Source organism: Heterodontus francisci, chromosome 5 (assembly GCF_036365525.1).
Source record: "Heterodontus francisci isolate sHetFra1 chromosome 5, sHetFra1.hap1, whole genome shotgun sequence".
In the NCBI taxonomy this organism is placed as follows: domain Eukaryota; kingdom Metazoa; phylum Chordata; class Chondrichthyes; order Heterodontiformes; family Heterodontidae; genus Heterodontus; species Heterodontus francisci.
Window position 1 is genome coordinate 16,422,499 of NC_090375.1, and position 14,643 is coordinate 16,437,141.

The window sequence follows — 14,643 nt, forward strand, 5'->3', positions numbered from 1 at the left end:
TAGAATCAGTTTGGGTGGAAATAGGAATAGCAAGAATCAGAAAACATTGGTCGGGGTAGTTTATAGGCCCCCTAACAGTAGTTACACTGGACAGAGCATTAAACAAGAAATTATTGGAGCTTGTAACAAAGGCAATGTAATAATTGTGGGGGCTTTAATTCTACAGACTGGGACAATGTAATTGGCAGGAGTGGTCTAGAAGATGAGTTTGTATTATGTTTTTGGGACATTTCTTGGAGCAATACATTGTGATAAAGCTATCTTAGATCCAGTATTGTGTAATGAAGCAGGGTTAATTAGCAATGTCATACATATTAAAAGATCCATTGGGAAACAGTGATCATAATGCCATTGAATTCCATGTTAAGTTTGAAAGTGACATGCTCTAATCACAAAGAAGAATCTTAACCATAAAGCCAATTATGTAGATATGAGGGGAGAACTAGCTAAGGTAAGTTGGGTAAATAGACTAAAAGGTATGGTGGTAAATGAACAGTGGGAAACCTTTTAAAGAAACAATTCAAAATGTTCAACAAAAATACATTCCTTTGGAAAAACAAAAACTCAGGAAGAAAGCTCCATCTGTGGCTTACTCAGGAAGTTAAGGATAGTATTAGATTAAAAGAAGAGGCTTACAATTTTGCAAAAAAGAGTAGAAGATTGGGAGTGTTTTAGGAACCAGCAAAGGGCCGCAAAACTTGATTTTATAAAAGAAAAAATAGAATGAGAGTAAACTAGCCAGGAATATAAAACCGATTGTAAGAGCTTTTATAGGTATATCAAAAGGAAGAGAGTAGCTAAAGTAAACAGTCCCTTAGAAGCAGAGACAGGAGAAATTATGGGGAATGAGGAAATGGCAGAGGCATTGAACAAATATTTTGTGTCTGTCTTCACAGTAGAAGACACAAGTTTCATCCCAGAAATAGACAGTAATCTAGGGACTAAAAAGAGTGAGGAAATTCATATCAGCAGAGAAAAGAAGTATTTGAGAAATTTAAGGTCCTAAAATCTGACAAAACCCTGCAACCTAGGGTTCTAAAGAGAGATAGCTGTAGAGGTAATGGATGCACTCGCTACAATTTTTCAAAATTGCTTAGATTAGGGAACAGTCCCATCAGATTGGAAGTTGGAAAATGTCAGACTGCTTTTCAAGAAAGGAGGGAGAGAGAAAATGGGGAACTGCAGGCCAGTTAGCCTCACGTCAGTCATTGGAAAAATGCTGGAATCTATTAAGGAAGCCTTAACAATGCATTTAGAAAAGCACAATGTAATTAGAACAAATCAACATGGTTTTACACAATTGTTACAGTGCAGAAAGAGGCCATTCGGCCCATCGTGTCTGCACTGGTTTTCCGAAAGAACAATTCACTCAGTTCCATTCCCCTGCCTTCTCCCTGTAACCCTGCATATTCTTCCTTTTCTTATAATGTATAATTCCCTTTGAAATGCTTCAGTTGAACCTGCCTCCACCATGTTCTCAGGCAGTGCGTTCCGGACCTGAGCCACTCGCCGTGTGAAAAAGTTTTTATTCATGTCACTTTTGCTTCACTTACCAATTACTTTAATTCTGTGCCCTCTCATTCTCAATCCTTTCACGAGTGGGAACAGTTTCTCTCTATATACTCTGTCCAGATCCCTCATAATTTTGAATACCTCTATCAAATCACCTCTCAGCCTTCTCTTCAAGGAAAACAGTCCCAACTTCTCCAATCTATCTTCATAACTGAAGTTCCTCATCCCTGGAACCATTCTCGTGAATCTTTTCTGTACTCTCTCCAATGCCCTCACGTCTTCCCTAAAGTGCGGCGCCCAGTACTGGACATAGTACTCCAGCTGAGACCGATCTAGTGTCTTATACAACTTCAAATTAACTTCCTTGCTCTTGTACTCTATGTCCCTATTAATAAGTCCAGAATTTCCAAATGGCATTTGATAAGATGCCACACAAAAGGTTAATAGGTAAGGGCTCATGGTGTTGAGGGTAATGTATTGGCATGGGTAGATTGCTTCCTGTCCATTAAGCAATGAGTAGGCACAAATGAGCATTTTCAAGTTGGCAGGCACTAAACCGTGGAGTGCCATAAGGATCAGTGCTGGGGCCTCAGTTATTTTCAATCTATATTAATGACTTGGATGAAGAGACAGAGAAATGTATCTAAGTTTGCTTATGATGCAAAGGTAGGTGGAAAGGTAAGCTGTGCAGAGGACACAGGCTGCAGAGAGATATAGACAGGTTAGGTGAGTGGGCAACAAGATGGCAGGTGGCGTATACTGTTGGGAATTGGGAAGTTATTCACTTTGGTCGTAAGAATAGAAAAGCAGAATATTTTTTGAAAGGTGTGAAACTTGTGTCGATGTTCAAAGAGACTTGGGTGTGCTTGTACAAGGAATGCAGAAAGTTAGCATGCAGGTGCAACAAGCAATTAGGAAGGCAAATGGCATGGTGGTCTTTATTGCAAGGGGATTGGAGTACAGGAATATGGAAGTATTGCTACAGTTGTACAGGGTTTTGGTGAGACCACATCTGGAATACTGTGTGCAGTTCTGCTCTCCACCTTTAGGAAAGGAGATACTTGCATTGGAGCCGGTACAGCGAAGGTTCACTAGATTGGTCCCTGGGATGAGGGGATTGTCCTATGATAGGCTGAGTAAATTGGGCCTGTATTCTCTGGAGTTTAGAGGAATGGGAGGAGATCTAATTGAAACATAAGATTCTGAAGGGGCTTGATAGGGTAGACACAAAGGGAAAGTGGAGTTGAATTCTACAATCAGCCATGATTGTTTTGAATGGCAGAGCAGGGGCGATGGGCTGTATGGTTTGCTCCTGCTTTTATTTCTTGTGTGTCTCTCTTTTTATTTTTCCTACCAACGTGGGTAGCTTCACATTTCCCCAGTTAGGCAAGAAGATGGCAGATGGGGTATAATCACGTCACTGATCATGGCAGAGAGCCTAGTTGTCATTCCATAACGTTCTACCTTATTGCATGATTTTATTAAGTGTTCTTTAAAGTTTTTTTTAAACTCAGCATTATGTCTAGAGGTTTGTTTGTCTTAAAGATGCTGCACGTGCCTCTCTTTGTTGGTTTGCAATCATTATACAGTAAATACTTGAATAATTTTTAATTATGCAAATATTTTAATACTGGATATTCAAACTTTTTTGCTTAAGCAGGCAGTAAATTCTAACGTAAAATAACACACCCTTATCTTATGTAATGAGAATGTGTTGGGTGTAATATTTGTATAATAAAGAATAAGTTACTATAGTGTGTGTATATTCATCTGTGTTTCAGATTTGTTTCCGTTCTTGGGATATGGGCATTGCTGGCAAAGCTGGCATTTATTGGTCATCCCATTGCCCTGAGAAAGTGAGGGTGGACTATCTTGCTAAAGCACAGCATCCATACGATAACAACTGAGTGACTCGGCTATTTAAGAGTTTACCACATTAGTGTAAGACTGGAGTCACACAGGCTAATTTAGGTAAGGAAAGCAGGTTTCTTTCTGTAAATTTTCTCTAATAACTGCATCCTTGGTTTAATAATAGTACAGCAACTTGTAGATATTCATACTTGTGTTTAAATTTTGTTGTGAAACTAATTGTTTTTTTTTGTAAAGCAATGTCTGGAGTCAATCGAAAAGAAAAGAAATATGCCAAGTTGATGAGAAACCAGCCCAGCAATATCACCTTTTCCTCATCTGATGCTGGAGCTGGCAGATCTGGAATGGGACGATCTGAATCACAGACAGATAATCCACGCTATGGCTGGTTTACATGTCATCGTGAAGGTACGAATTGTTTGACTGGTCTGAAGTTTTGAGCAGCATGTAGTTGGTTTATGGGTGAAAAATAGAAGTATTGATTCATTTATGTTGGTAAAATATGCGTTATTTGTAGATCCTTATGGCTTTGCCCCATCCTCCATTGCACTCTCATCCAGCCATACACCCTAACTCAAGCTGCAATACAGTGCATTCCTTTCTCTCTCTGTTCTGCCACATGTGACAGTTCCTTTAGACTTCCCATCCCCTTCTCTCTGGAATAACAATGATCTCCTGGCTGGCCCTCCATAAACTGCTGCTCATCCAAAACTCTGCTACCCATGTCCTAACTCACTAACTCCTGTTCTCCCATTACCTAAAATGCGAGTTAGGCCACAGCTGGAGTACTGTGTACAGTTCTGAGCACCACACTATAGGAAGGATGTGATTGCACTGGAGAGGGTGCAGAGGACATTCACCAGGATGTTGCATTGTTGAACTACAAGAAAGCCCCCAGTGAGTTAACATCCGCAGCACTTAAAGCAGCCAGAAGCACTGCACAAAGAACAGCCAGGCGCTGCGCAAGTGACTACTGGCAACACCTATGCAGTCATATTCAGCTGACACCGGAAATATCAGAGGAATGGCATTAAGAGAGCTTTTGGGCCAACCATCAAGAAGATCGTCCCCCTCAAATCTAAGTCAGGGGACACAATCACTGACCAACGCAAGCAAATGGACCGCTGGGTGGAGCACTACCTAGAACTGTACTCCAGGGAAAATGTTGTCCCTGAGACTGCCCTCAATGCAGCCCAGTCTCTGCCAGTCATGGATGAGCTGGACGTACAGCCAACAAAATTGGAACTCGGTGATGCCATTGATTCTCTAGCCAGCAGAAAAGCCCCTGGGAAGGATGGCATTATCCCTGAAATAATCAAGAGTGCCAAGCCTGCTATACTCTCAGCACTCTACGGGCTGCTTTGCCTGTGCTGGGACGAGGGAGCAGTACTACAGGACATGCGCGATGCCAATATCATCACCCTCTATAAGCACAAGGGTGACCACGGTGACTGCAATAACTACTGTGGAATCTCCCTGCTCATCATAATGGGGAAAGTCTTCGCTCGAGTCGCTTTAAACAGGCTCCAGAAGCTGGCTGAGCGTGTCTACCCTGAGGCACAGTGTGGCTTTCATGCAGAGAGATCCACCATTGACATGCTGTTCTCCCTTCTCCAGGAGAAATGCTGTGAACAACAGATGCCCCTCTACGTTGCTTTCATTGATCTCACCAAAGCCTTTGACCTCGTCAGCAGACGTGATCTCTTCAAACTACTAGCAAAGATCGGATGTCTACCAAAGCTACTAAGTATCATCACCTCATTCCACGACGATATGAAAGGCACAATTCAGCATAGTGATGCCTCATCAGACCCCTTTCCTATCCTGAGTGGCGTGAAACAGGGCTGTGTTCTCGCACCTGTACTGTTTAGGATTTTCTTTTCCCTGCTGCTCTCACATGCGTTCACGTCTGAAGAAGGAATTTTCCTCCACACAAGATCAGGTGGCAGGTTGTTCAAACTTGCCCGTCTCTAAGAGTGAAGACCCAAAGTACGGAAAGTCCTCATCAGGGAACTCCTCTTTGCTGACGATGCTGCATTAACATCTCGCACTGAAGAGTGTCTGCAGAGTCTCATCGACAGGATTGTGGCTGCCTGCAACGAATTTGGCCTAACCATCAGCCTCAAGAAAACGAACATCATGGGACAGGACGTCAGAAATGCTCCATCCATCAATATCGGTGACCATGCTCTGGAAGTGGTTCAAGAGTTCATCTACCAAGGCTCAACATCACCAGTAACCTGTCTCTTGATGCAGAAATCAACAAACACATGGGAAAGGCTTCCACTGCTATGTCCAGACTGGCCAAGAGAGTGTGGGAAAATGGCGCACTGACACGGGACACAAAAGTCCGAGTGTATCAAGTCTGTGTCCTCAGTACCTTGCTCTACGGCAGCGAGGCCTGGACAATGTATGTCAGCCAAGAGCAACGTCTCAATTCATTCCATCTTCGTTGCCTCTGGAGAATCCTTGGCATCAGGTGGCAGGACCGTATCTCCAACACAGAAGTCCTCGAGGTGGCCACCATCCCCAGCTTATACACACTACTGAGTCAGCGGCGCTTAAGATGGCTTGGCCATGTAAGCGGCATGGAAGATGGCAGGATCCCCAAGGACACATTGTACAGCGAGCTCATCACTGGTATCAGACCCACCGGCCGTCCATGTCTCTGCTTTAAAGACATCTGCAAACGCGACATGAATTCCTGTGACATTGATCACAAGTTGTGGGAGTCAGTTGCCAGTGATCACCAGAGCTGGCGGGCAGCCATAAAGGCGGGGCTAAAGTGTGGCGAGTCGAAGAGACTTAGCAGTTGGCAGGAAAAAAGACAGCCTCGACAACCAATTTTATCTGCAGCACCTGTGGAAGAGTCTGTCACTCTAGAATTGGCCTTTATAGCCACTCCAGACGCTGCTTCGTAAACCACTAACCACCTCTAGGCGCTTACCCATTGTTTCTCGAGACAAAGAAGCCAAAGAAGAAAAAGAGGAGAGAGTGCAGAGGCGATTCACCAGGATGTTGCCTGGGCTGGAGCATTTCAACTATGAAGAGAGGTTGGATAGGCTTGGGTTGTTTTCGCTGGAGCAGAGAAGACAGAGGGGTGACCTGTTTGAGGAATACAAGATTGAGGGGCATGGACAGGGTGGGTAGGGAGCAGCTGTTCCCCTTAGTTGAAGGATCAGTTACCAGTGGACACAAATTTAAGGTGAGGGGCAGAAGGTTTAAGGGGGATTTGAGGCACAACTTTTTTACCCAGAGGGTGGTGACGGTCTGGAATGCACTGCCTGGGAGGGTGGTAGAGGCGGGTTGCCTCACATCCTTTTTTTAAAAGTACCTGGATGAGCGCTTGGCACGTCATAACATTCAAGGCTATGGGCCAAGAGCTGGCAAATGGGATTAGCTAGACAGGTCAGGTGTCTTTAATGCATCGGTGCAGACTCGATGGGCCGAAGGGCCTCTTCTGCGCTGTATTATTCTGTGATTCTGTGAAGAGAGACTGAAAAGGCTAGGGTTGTTTTCCTTGGAGCAGAGAAGGCTGAGTGGGGACATGATTGAGCTATACAAAATTATGAGGGGCATTGATAGATTAGATGGGAAGAAACTTTTTCCCTTTAGCGGAGGGGTCAATAACCAGGGGGTATAGATTTAAGGTAAGGGGCAGGAGCTTTCGAGGGGATTTGAGGAAAAATGTTTTTACCCAGAAGTTGGTTAAAATCTGGAACGCACTGCCTGAAGAGGTGATAGCGGCAGGAACCCTCACAACATTTAAGAAGTATTTAGATGAGCACTTGAAACGCCATTGCATACAGGGCTATGGGCCAAGTGCTGGAAAATGGGATTAGAATAGTTAGGTGCTTGATGACCGGCACAGACACGATGGGACGAAGGGCCTTTTTGTGTGCTGTATGACTCTATGACACCTCTGTGCTTGCTGAATTACATCCTCTCCCTTACCACCTCTAGCCCTGCAACTTTTCCAGATTTCCTCCTATTCTGGCTCTTGCACTTCCCTGACTTCAATTGCTGTACTGTTGGCTGCCATGCTTTCAGCTGTTTGGGCCCTAAGCCCTGGAATTTTCCCCTAAACCCCTCTGCCTCTTTACTCCTCGAGGATGTTCCTTAAAACTTACCTCTTTGACCAAGCTTTTGGTCGCCTGTCCTGCTATCTCCTTATGTAGTTCTTCATGTCTACGCTCAATCATGAGCTAAGTGATGGAAGGCATCATCGACAGTGCTATCAAGCAGCACTTACACTGCAATAGCCTGCTCACGGATGTTCAGTTTGGGTTCCATCAGGGCGACTCAGCTCCAGCCTTAGTCCAAGGTCAAAAGTGGGGATGTTCGCTGGCGATTGCATAAATGTTCAGTACCACTTGCAATTCCTCAGTCCGTGCCTGCATGCAGCAAGACCTGACCACGTTCAGGCTTGGGCTGATAAGTCCAAGTAATGTTCGTGCCGCACAAGTGCCAAGCAACAACCATCTCCAACAAGATAGAATCTAACCATCTCCCTTTGACATTCAACAGCATTGCAGTTGTTGAATCCCCCACCATCAACATCTGGGGTGGGGGGGGGGGTTACCATTGACCAGAAATTTAACTGAACCAGCCACATTAATACTGTGGCTATAAGAGCAGGTCAGAGGCTAGGAATTCAGCAGTGAGTAACTCACCTCCTGACTCACCACAGCCTTTCCACCATCTATAAGGCACAAGTCAGGAGTGTGATGGAATACTCACAAGAACAACACAAGAAATAGGAGCGGGAGTAGACCATATGGCCCATTGAGCCAACTCCACCATTCAAGACGATCATGGCTGATCTTTAGGATTCAACGCCACTTTCTTGTCGGCTCACCATATCCATTGATTCGCTGAGAGACTAAAAATCTCTGTCTATCCCAGCCTTAAATGTATTCAATGACGGAGCATCGACAAACTTTTAGGGTAGAGAATTCCAAAGATTCACAACCTTTTGAGTGAATTAATTTCTCCTCATCTCAGTCCTAAATTATCAGCCCCTTATCCTGAGACTGCCCCACATTTTAGATTCCCCGACCAGCGGAAATAATCTCTGTCTACCCTATCTAGCCCCTTTAGAATCTTGTATGTTTCAATGAGATCAACACTCAGTTCTTCTAAACTCCAGAGAATACAGGCCCAATTTACTTAGTCTCCCATCATGGACCAACCTAGTGAACCGTTGCTGCACTGTCTCCAATGCAAGTATATTCTTTCTTAAATGTGGAGAGCAAAACTGCACACAGTACTCCAGATGTGGTCTCGCTAAAACCCTGTACGATTGTAGCAATGCCTTATTCCTGTACTCCAATCCCCTTATAATAAAGGCCAACATGCCATTTGCCTTCCTAATTGCTTGCTGAAAATGCATGTTATCTTTCTACATTCTTTGTACAAGCACATGCAAGTCTCTGAACATCGACACTTGCAAGTTTCACACCTGTTTAAAAACAAATATTCTGCTTCCTATTCTTACGACCAAAGTGCATAACTTCACATTTCCCTACATTATACTCCATCTGCCATCTTGTTGCCCACTCAAACTGTCTATATCTCTTCGCAGCCTCTCTGTCCTCCTCACAGCTTACCTTTCCACCTACCTTTGTATCATCAGCAAACTTCGATATATTACTCTCTGTTTCTTCATCTAAGTTATTAATGTAGATTATAAATAGCTGAGGCCTTAGTACTGATCCTTGCAGCACACACTATTTACTGCCTGCTAACTTGAAAATGTTCCGTTTAAGTCTAATTGTTGGTTAACAGACAGGAAGCAATCATCTATCCAAGCTAATATATTACCCTCAACTCCATGAGCCCTTATCTTGCCAGTTAACCTTTTTTGTGGCACCTTATCGAAATCCAGGTATACTACATCTCTTTAAAACAGTCCTTTGAGCCAATTCCTTCTAGCTTACCTCAGCTAGCTCGCCACCTTTCCAAAATCTCCCTTAAAACAATCAGATCTAGTTTTTGTATTACTCTTTCTGGTTGGATCTTAAACCTCATTATATTTTGGTCATCGCTCATAAGGTTGCCACTCACTTTGATCTGATTTATTTCATTACTCACGACCGGACCTAGCTTTTGGTTTCAGGATGTGCAGCTCTAAGGGGACCAGGTCTTGCAGGAGTTTATGGCACATTTGTCTGTTAGCTGCTGATGAGAAAAGACCTTCACCTGTGGAGAAGCTGGCCCAGCCTGATGATACCTTTCTCATTCTAGACTTGAGTTTCACTCATAACAAGTGCCTGTGGTTTCTTTGTTGCATCAGAATGGGGAGAGGGGTCACTAACCTGGAACCTTTCAGGGAGCTTGGGCCTCTTCTAGATTTTATGTTCGTTTGATAATGGGTGTTCTTCTACTTTCCTTTTCTTGTCTCTTGCCAGAGCTTAGGAAGAGTGGATTGGGTAGCTGGACTCTTTGTTGGGATGTCCTTATTGTCTATGTGAAATCTGTCATTTGGCGAAGTAGGATACTCTTTGGGAAGTGAGAGCGCTGATGTTTCAGATCTGTAACCTTTCATCAGATCAAAGGCCTGAAGCAGTAACTCTGTTCCTCTCTCCACAGGTGCTGCCTGACCTCATGGAATCATACAGCTCAGAAGGAGGCCATTTGGCCCATTGTGTCTATGCCAGCTCTCTGCAAGAGCAACTCGCCTAATCTCACTCCCCTGCCTTTTCCCCCATAGGCCTACAATTTTTTTCTCTTTTGAAGGCTTTGATTGAATCTGCCTTCACTGTCAAGCAGTGCATTCCAGATACTAACCACTCGTTGCGTTTATATAAAAAAAAATCTCATGTTGCTTCTTTTGCCAGTCACCTTAAATTGGTGGCCTCTGATTCTGGATCCTTTTGGCCAATGGGAACAGTTTCTTCCTATCTGCCTTGTCGAGACCCCTCATGAGTTTGAACACCTCAATCAAATCTCTCAATCTTCTCTTCAAGGCTAACAGCCCTAGCTTCTCCAACCTATCCTCATAACTGAAGTTCCTCATACCTAGAATCATTCTCATGAATCCTCTGCATCTTCTCTAATGCCTTAACGTCCTTCCTAACGTGTGGTGCTGGTCACACTACTACAGTTGAGGCCAAACCAGTGTTTTATTTAGGTTTATCATAACTTCCTTGTTTTTGTACTCTCTGCCCCTGTTTATAAAGCCCAGGATCCCATATGCTTTATCAACCGCTTTCTCAACCTGCCTTGCAGCCTTCAATGATTTATGCTCATATACTCACAGGTCCCTCTGCTCCTGCACCCCCTTTAGAATTGTATCCTTAATTTATATTGCCTCTCCTCATTCTTTCTATCAAAATGCATCACTTCACACTTTTCTGCACCCATTGCACCAAGCTATGTCCTCTTGAAGTTTATCACTACGCTCCTCACAGTTCACTGTTTCCAGCACTTTCTGTTTATATTTCAGATTTCCAGCATCCCACAATATTTTACCTTTTGTATAAGTTACACTCTGTCTGGAGTAGTGTAATTGTTTAGGGCAATACACTTCCTGATATATGGGGCAGCCTTTAGTGCACCGAAATCCATAATTGGAAACTGGAAAGCTTTGGCTTAATTTTTTAATTTTCAAGAATTTGCAATTTTTAGGGTTCAGGCTAAACAAATTTGATTTTGGGTATTCGTGAATTTTCTCTGGCATATATTAAAATTTTGAAAATTGTTGAAGTGCTTTAAGTTGTTTGTTTAGTTTTTTGTGTGTTCTGTCTGCCTTCCTTTTATCCAAAGGATAATAGAGTTGTGAATGTTGCCAGAGAACAGGGTGTATTTATGGAGAGAAGTAATTGAGAGAGATCATGTGAAGGTAGAAATTGGAATCGAGATCTATCCAAAAAGATACAGACCTTGGCTGTTTTTTTTTTTTAAAACTCCAAACAATTCCATCACTTCTGGCCTTTACTTTTTAAATTCAGGTGTTAATGGTGATCGTGTGCAACAGCAGCAGGTGGGACACAGCCATCAGCCATCCTGTTATGGTGACCGACAGCGGGGGTCACGTAGAGGAGGTTACCGAGGAAGTTTGAGAGGAAGTTATCGTAGCCATTCTCAAGAAATTCCCAAAATCATAACTGGTAAGCTCTCTGCAGTAGGCCGAAACTTGCCTTAACATTGCTGGAACAAATAAATTTTTAAAATGTCTGGTTCTAATGTTCTCCTACACTGGCTGTTTTATTTAATGATGCTCTTTAGCCTGGGTGTCTTGTGATGGTATTAGAGTGAATGGGGATATGTGGCAGATGCAATTTAATGCAAAAAAGTATGAAGTGATACATTTTAGTCGGAAGAATGAGGTGAGGCGTTATAAACTAAATGATACCATTTTAAAGGGGATGCAGGAACAGGAAGATCTGGGCGATATCTTTTGAAGGTTTGTAGATGGTAGGACAAGTGGAAAAGGCTATTAAAAGGCCTACTGAACCCTTCGTTTTATCAATAAAGGCAAGGAAGTTGTGCTAAACCTTAATGAAACACTGGTCAGGCCCCAGCTGGAGTATGGTAGCCAATTCAAGGTACCACACTTCAGGAAGGATTTCGAGGCCTTGGAGAAGGTGCAAGGGAGGTTTACTAGATTGGTACCAGTGTTACGAGTGTTTCCATTTTGTTTTGTTAAATTATGAGGATTTGTGTTTAAAACTGAGAGTCTGTAGATTTATTTTTAGTTTTAGAGATACAGCACTGAAACAGGCCCTTCGGCCCACCGAGTCTGTGCCGACCATCAACCACCCATTTATACTAATCCTACACTAATTCCATATTCCTACCACATCCCCACCTGTCCCTATATTTCTCTACCACCTACCTAAACTAGGGGCAATTTTATAATGGCCAATTAACCTATCAACCAGCAAGTCTTTGGCATGTGGGAGGAAACCGGAGCACCCGGAGGAAACCCACGCAGACACAGGGAGAACTTGCAAACTCCACACAGGCAGTACTTAGAATTGAACCCGGGTCACTGGAGCTGAGAGGCTGTGGTGCTACCCACTGCGCCACTGTGCAGGTCATCAGAAGGTCTTTTGGACTGAGCTTGTTACCAACAGTTACTGGAAGGAACCTGTTTTCAGATAAGTACCTAGAAGAGGTTTTTTGACATGTGAAAGATGTTTGCGAAGAGGTGACAGGTCAAGATTGCTAGGGGTCAGGAGGCTTGACTCCTGAGATGTTTTTGGTTTCGCTTTGGACAGTGAGTTGGGATATGGTGTTATGATGGAGGTGGGAGGAGTGCACTGTTTATTTTAGTTCCACTTCTCCACCGGTCACAACATATATTTAAATTTTTTCCTACTTCCCGATATAATCAATCATAGTCTCTATTTTTATCAAAGAATAAAACACACCAACCAAGTTTCTTTATTACACAACAAAATTATCAGTTTAGCCACGCACACACGCGCACACACCAGTTAACTGAAAAAATAAAGTGCTTTACTCTTTAGAGCTCTAGTACAAAAAAAGTGGCAAAGATACTTGCTAATTCTTTTTAAAAAAAATGTCAGATATCCTTGGTGTCCCAAGTACGTATAGACGGCTGTCACTGGAATCTTCCTTGAACAGTTCTTGTCAGGCGACATCAAAGATCAGTTTGGGCAGGCTTTCCAGGAAAAATGCAGTAATGGGTTTCAGGCAGTTTCTTACACTTATTTCTCAAGGGATGGAAAACTGGGAGGCTTTTCAAAGAGCTGGAACAGACTGATGAGCTGGGCGTTGCTCCCTTGGCAAGTTTTTCGCCAACTGTCTTTTCAAACCATTATCCATACCTCAACTCATTGTCCAAAACAAAACCATAAACAATGTCAGGAGTCAAGCCTCCTGAACCCTATAAATCCTGACCTGTCCAACATCTCCCTAAGTCTAAAACAACCCCTGCTGGGTAATTATTTGAAGACTGGTGCCTTCCAGTAACTCTTTACAGTCCAGACCCCTCAGTAACCCTTGTTTAAAAAATAAAGAAAAAACATGGACTCTTTTTTTCAGTTTTAAAACACAAGTCTTCAAAATTTAACAAATAAATGGAAACACTCGTAGCAATGGACAGTGTTAAAAAGACAGTTGGCGAAAGCTTGCCAAGGGAGCAAACCTCACTTCAGCTTGTTCCAGCTTTTGAAAAGCCCGCCAGTTTTTCATCTCCTTGAGAAGCTCTGACAAGCAAGTGTAAGAAACAGACTGAAGCTGTTGCTGCATTTTTCCTGGAAAGCCTGCCCAAACTGATCTTCAATACCATCTGACAAGAACTGTTCTCGGAAGATCCCAGTGACAGCCATCTACATGTATTTGGGATACCAAATCAAAACAAAGGACATCTGACGTCCTTCCATATCTTTTTATTTCTTCAAGTATTGACAGGTATTTGGCCAAAATATTATTTTTCTGTTTTTTTTGTAATAGAGCTCTAAAGAGTAAATCTCTTTTCGGTTAACTGATGTGTGTGTGGAGGGGTGGGGTAAGGTAAAAAGGGAAATTTTATATTTCAATCTGTTAATGCTTTGCATCATTACTGGTTAAGTCTTGTTGAACAAACAACTAAATTATCAGTTTATTATAAAAAGAAACCTGGTTGGTGTATTTTATTCTGGGATTAAAAATAGAGTCTATGATTGACCGTATCAGTAACTGGGGAAAAAATTTAAATATACGTTGTGACCTGTGGAGAAGTGGAACAAGAATAAACCGTGCACTCCTCCCGGCTCGGTCGTAACACCAGTGGCACAGTGGTTAGCACCGCAGCCTCACAGCTCCAGCGACACGGGTTCAATTCTGGGTACTGCCTGTGTGGAGTTTGCAAGTTCTCCGTGTCTGCGTGGGTTTCCTCCCGGGTGCTCCGGTTTCCTCCCATATGCCAAAGACTTGCAGGTTGATAGGTAAATTGGCCATTATAAATTGCCCCTAGTTTAGGTAGGTGGTAGGGAAATATAGGGACAGGTGGGGATGTGGTAGGAATATGGAATTAGTGTAGGATTAGTATAAATGGGTGGTTGATGGTTGGCACGGACTCGGTGGGCCGAAGGGCCTGTTTTAGTGCTGTATCACACTAAACTAAACCAGGAATGAGGGACTTCACTTATGTAGAGAAACTGTAGGGAAGGTTAAGGGGAGATTTAGCTGGAGGGGTTTGGTAGAACTGATGAGGTGAAACTATCCCGTGGCAGAAGGGTCAGTAGCCAGAGGAGACAAATTGGCAAAAGAGAGTCAACCTAAGGGAAAACATAATTACACTGAGAGTTA

General features: G+C 43.2%; 1 protein-coding gene across 3 annotated transcripts in view; it reads left to right on the plus strand.

The window, feature by feature from the left end:
• The window catches only part of pop1 (POP1 homolog, ribonuclease P/MRP subunit), a 77,438-nt gene that overhangs the window by 3,121 nt on the left and 59,674 nt on the right, over positions 1-14,643 (plus strand). For all 3 annotated transcript variants that reach the window (XM_068031146.1, XM_068031148.1, XM_068031147.1), the window contains exons 2-4: positions 3,294-3,483; positions 3,619-3,789; positions 11,334-11,492. In XM_068031146.1, the coding sequence (XP_067887247.1) occupies positions 3,621-3,789; positions 11,334-11,492 (328 nt within the window). In that variant the 5' untranslated portion in view covers positions 3,294-3,483; positions 3,619-3,620. The remainder of the gene's footprint in view (positions 1-3,293; positions 3,484-3,618; positions 3,790-11,333; positions 11,493-14,643) is intronic.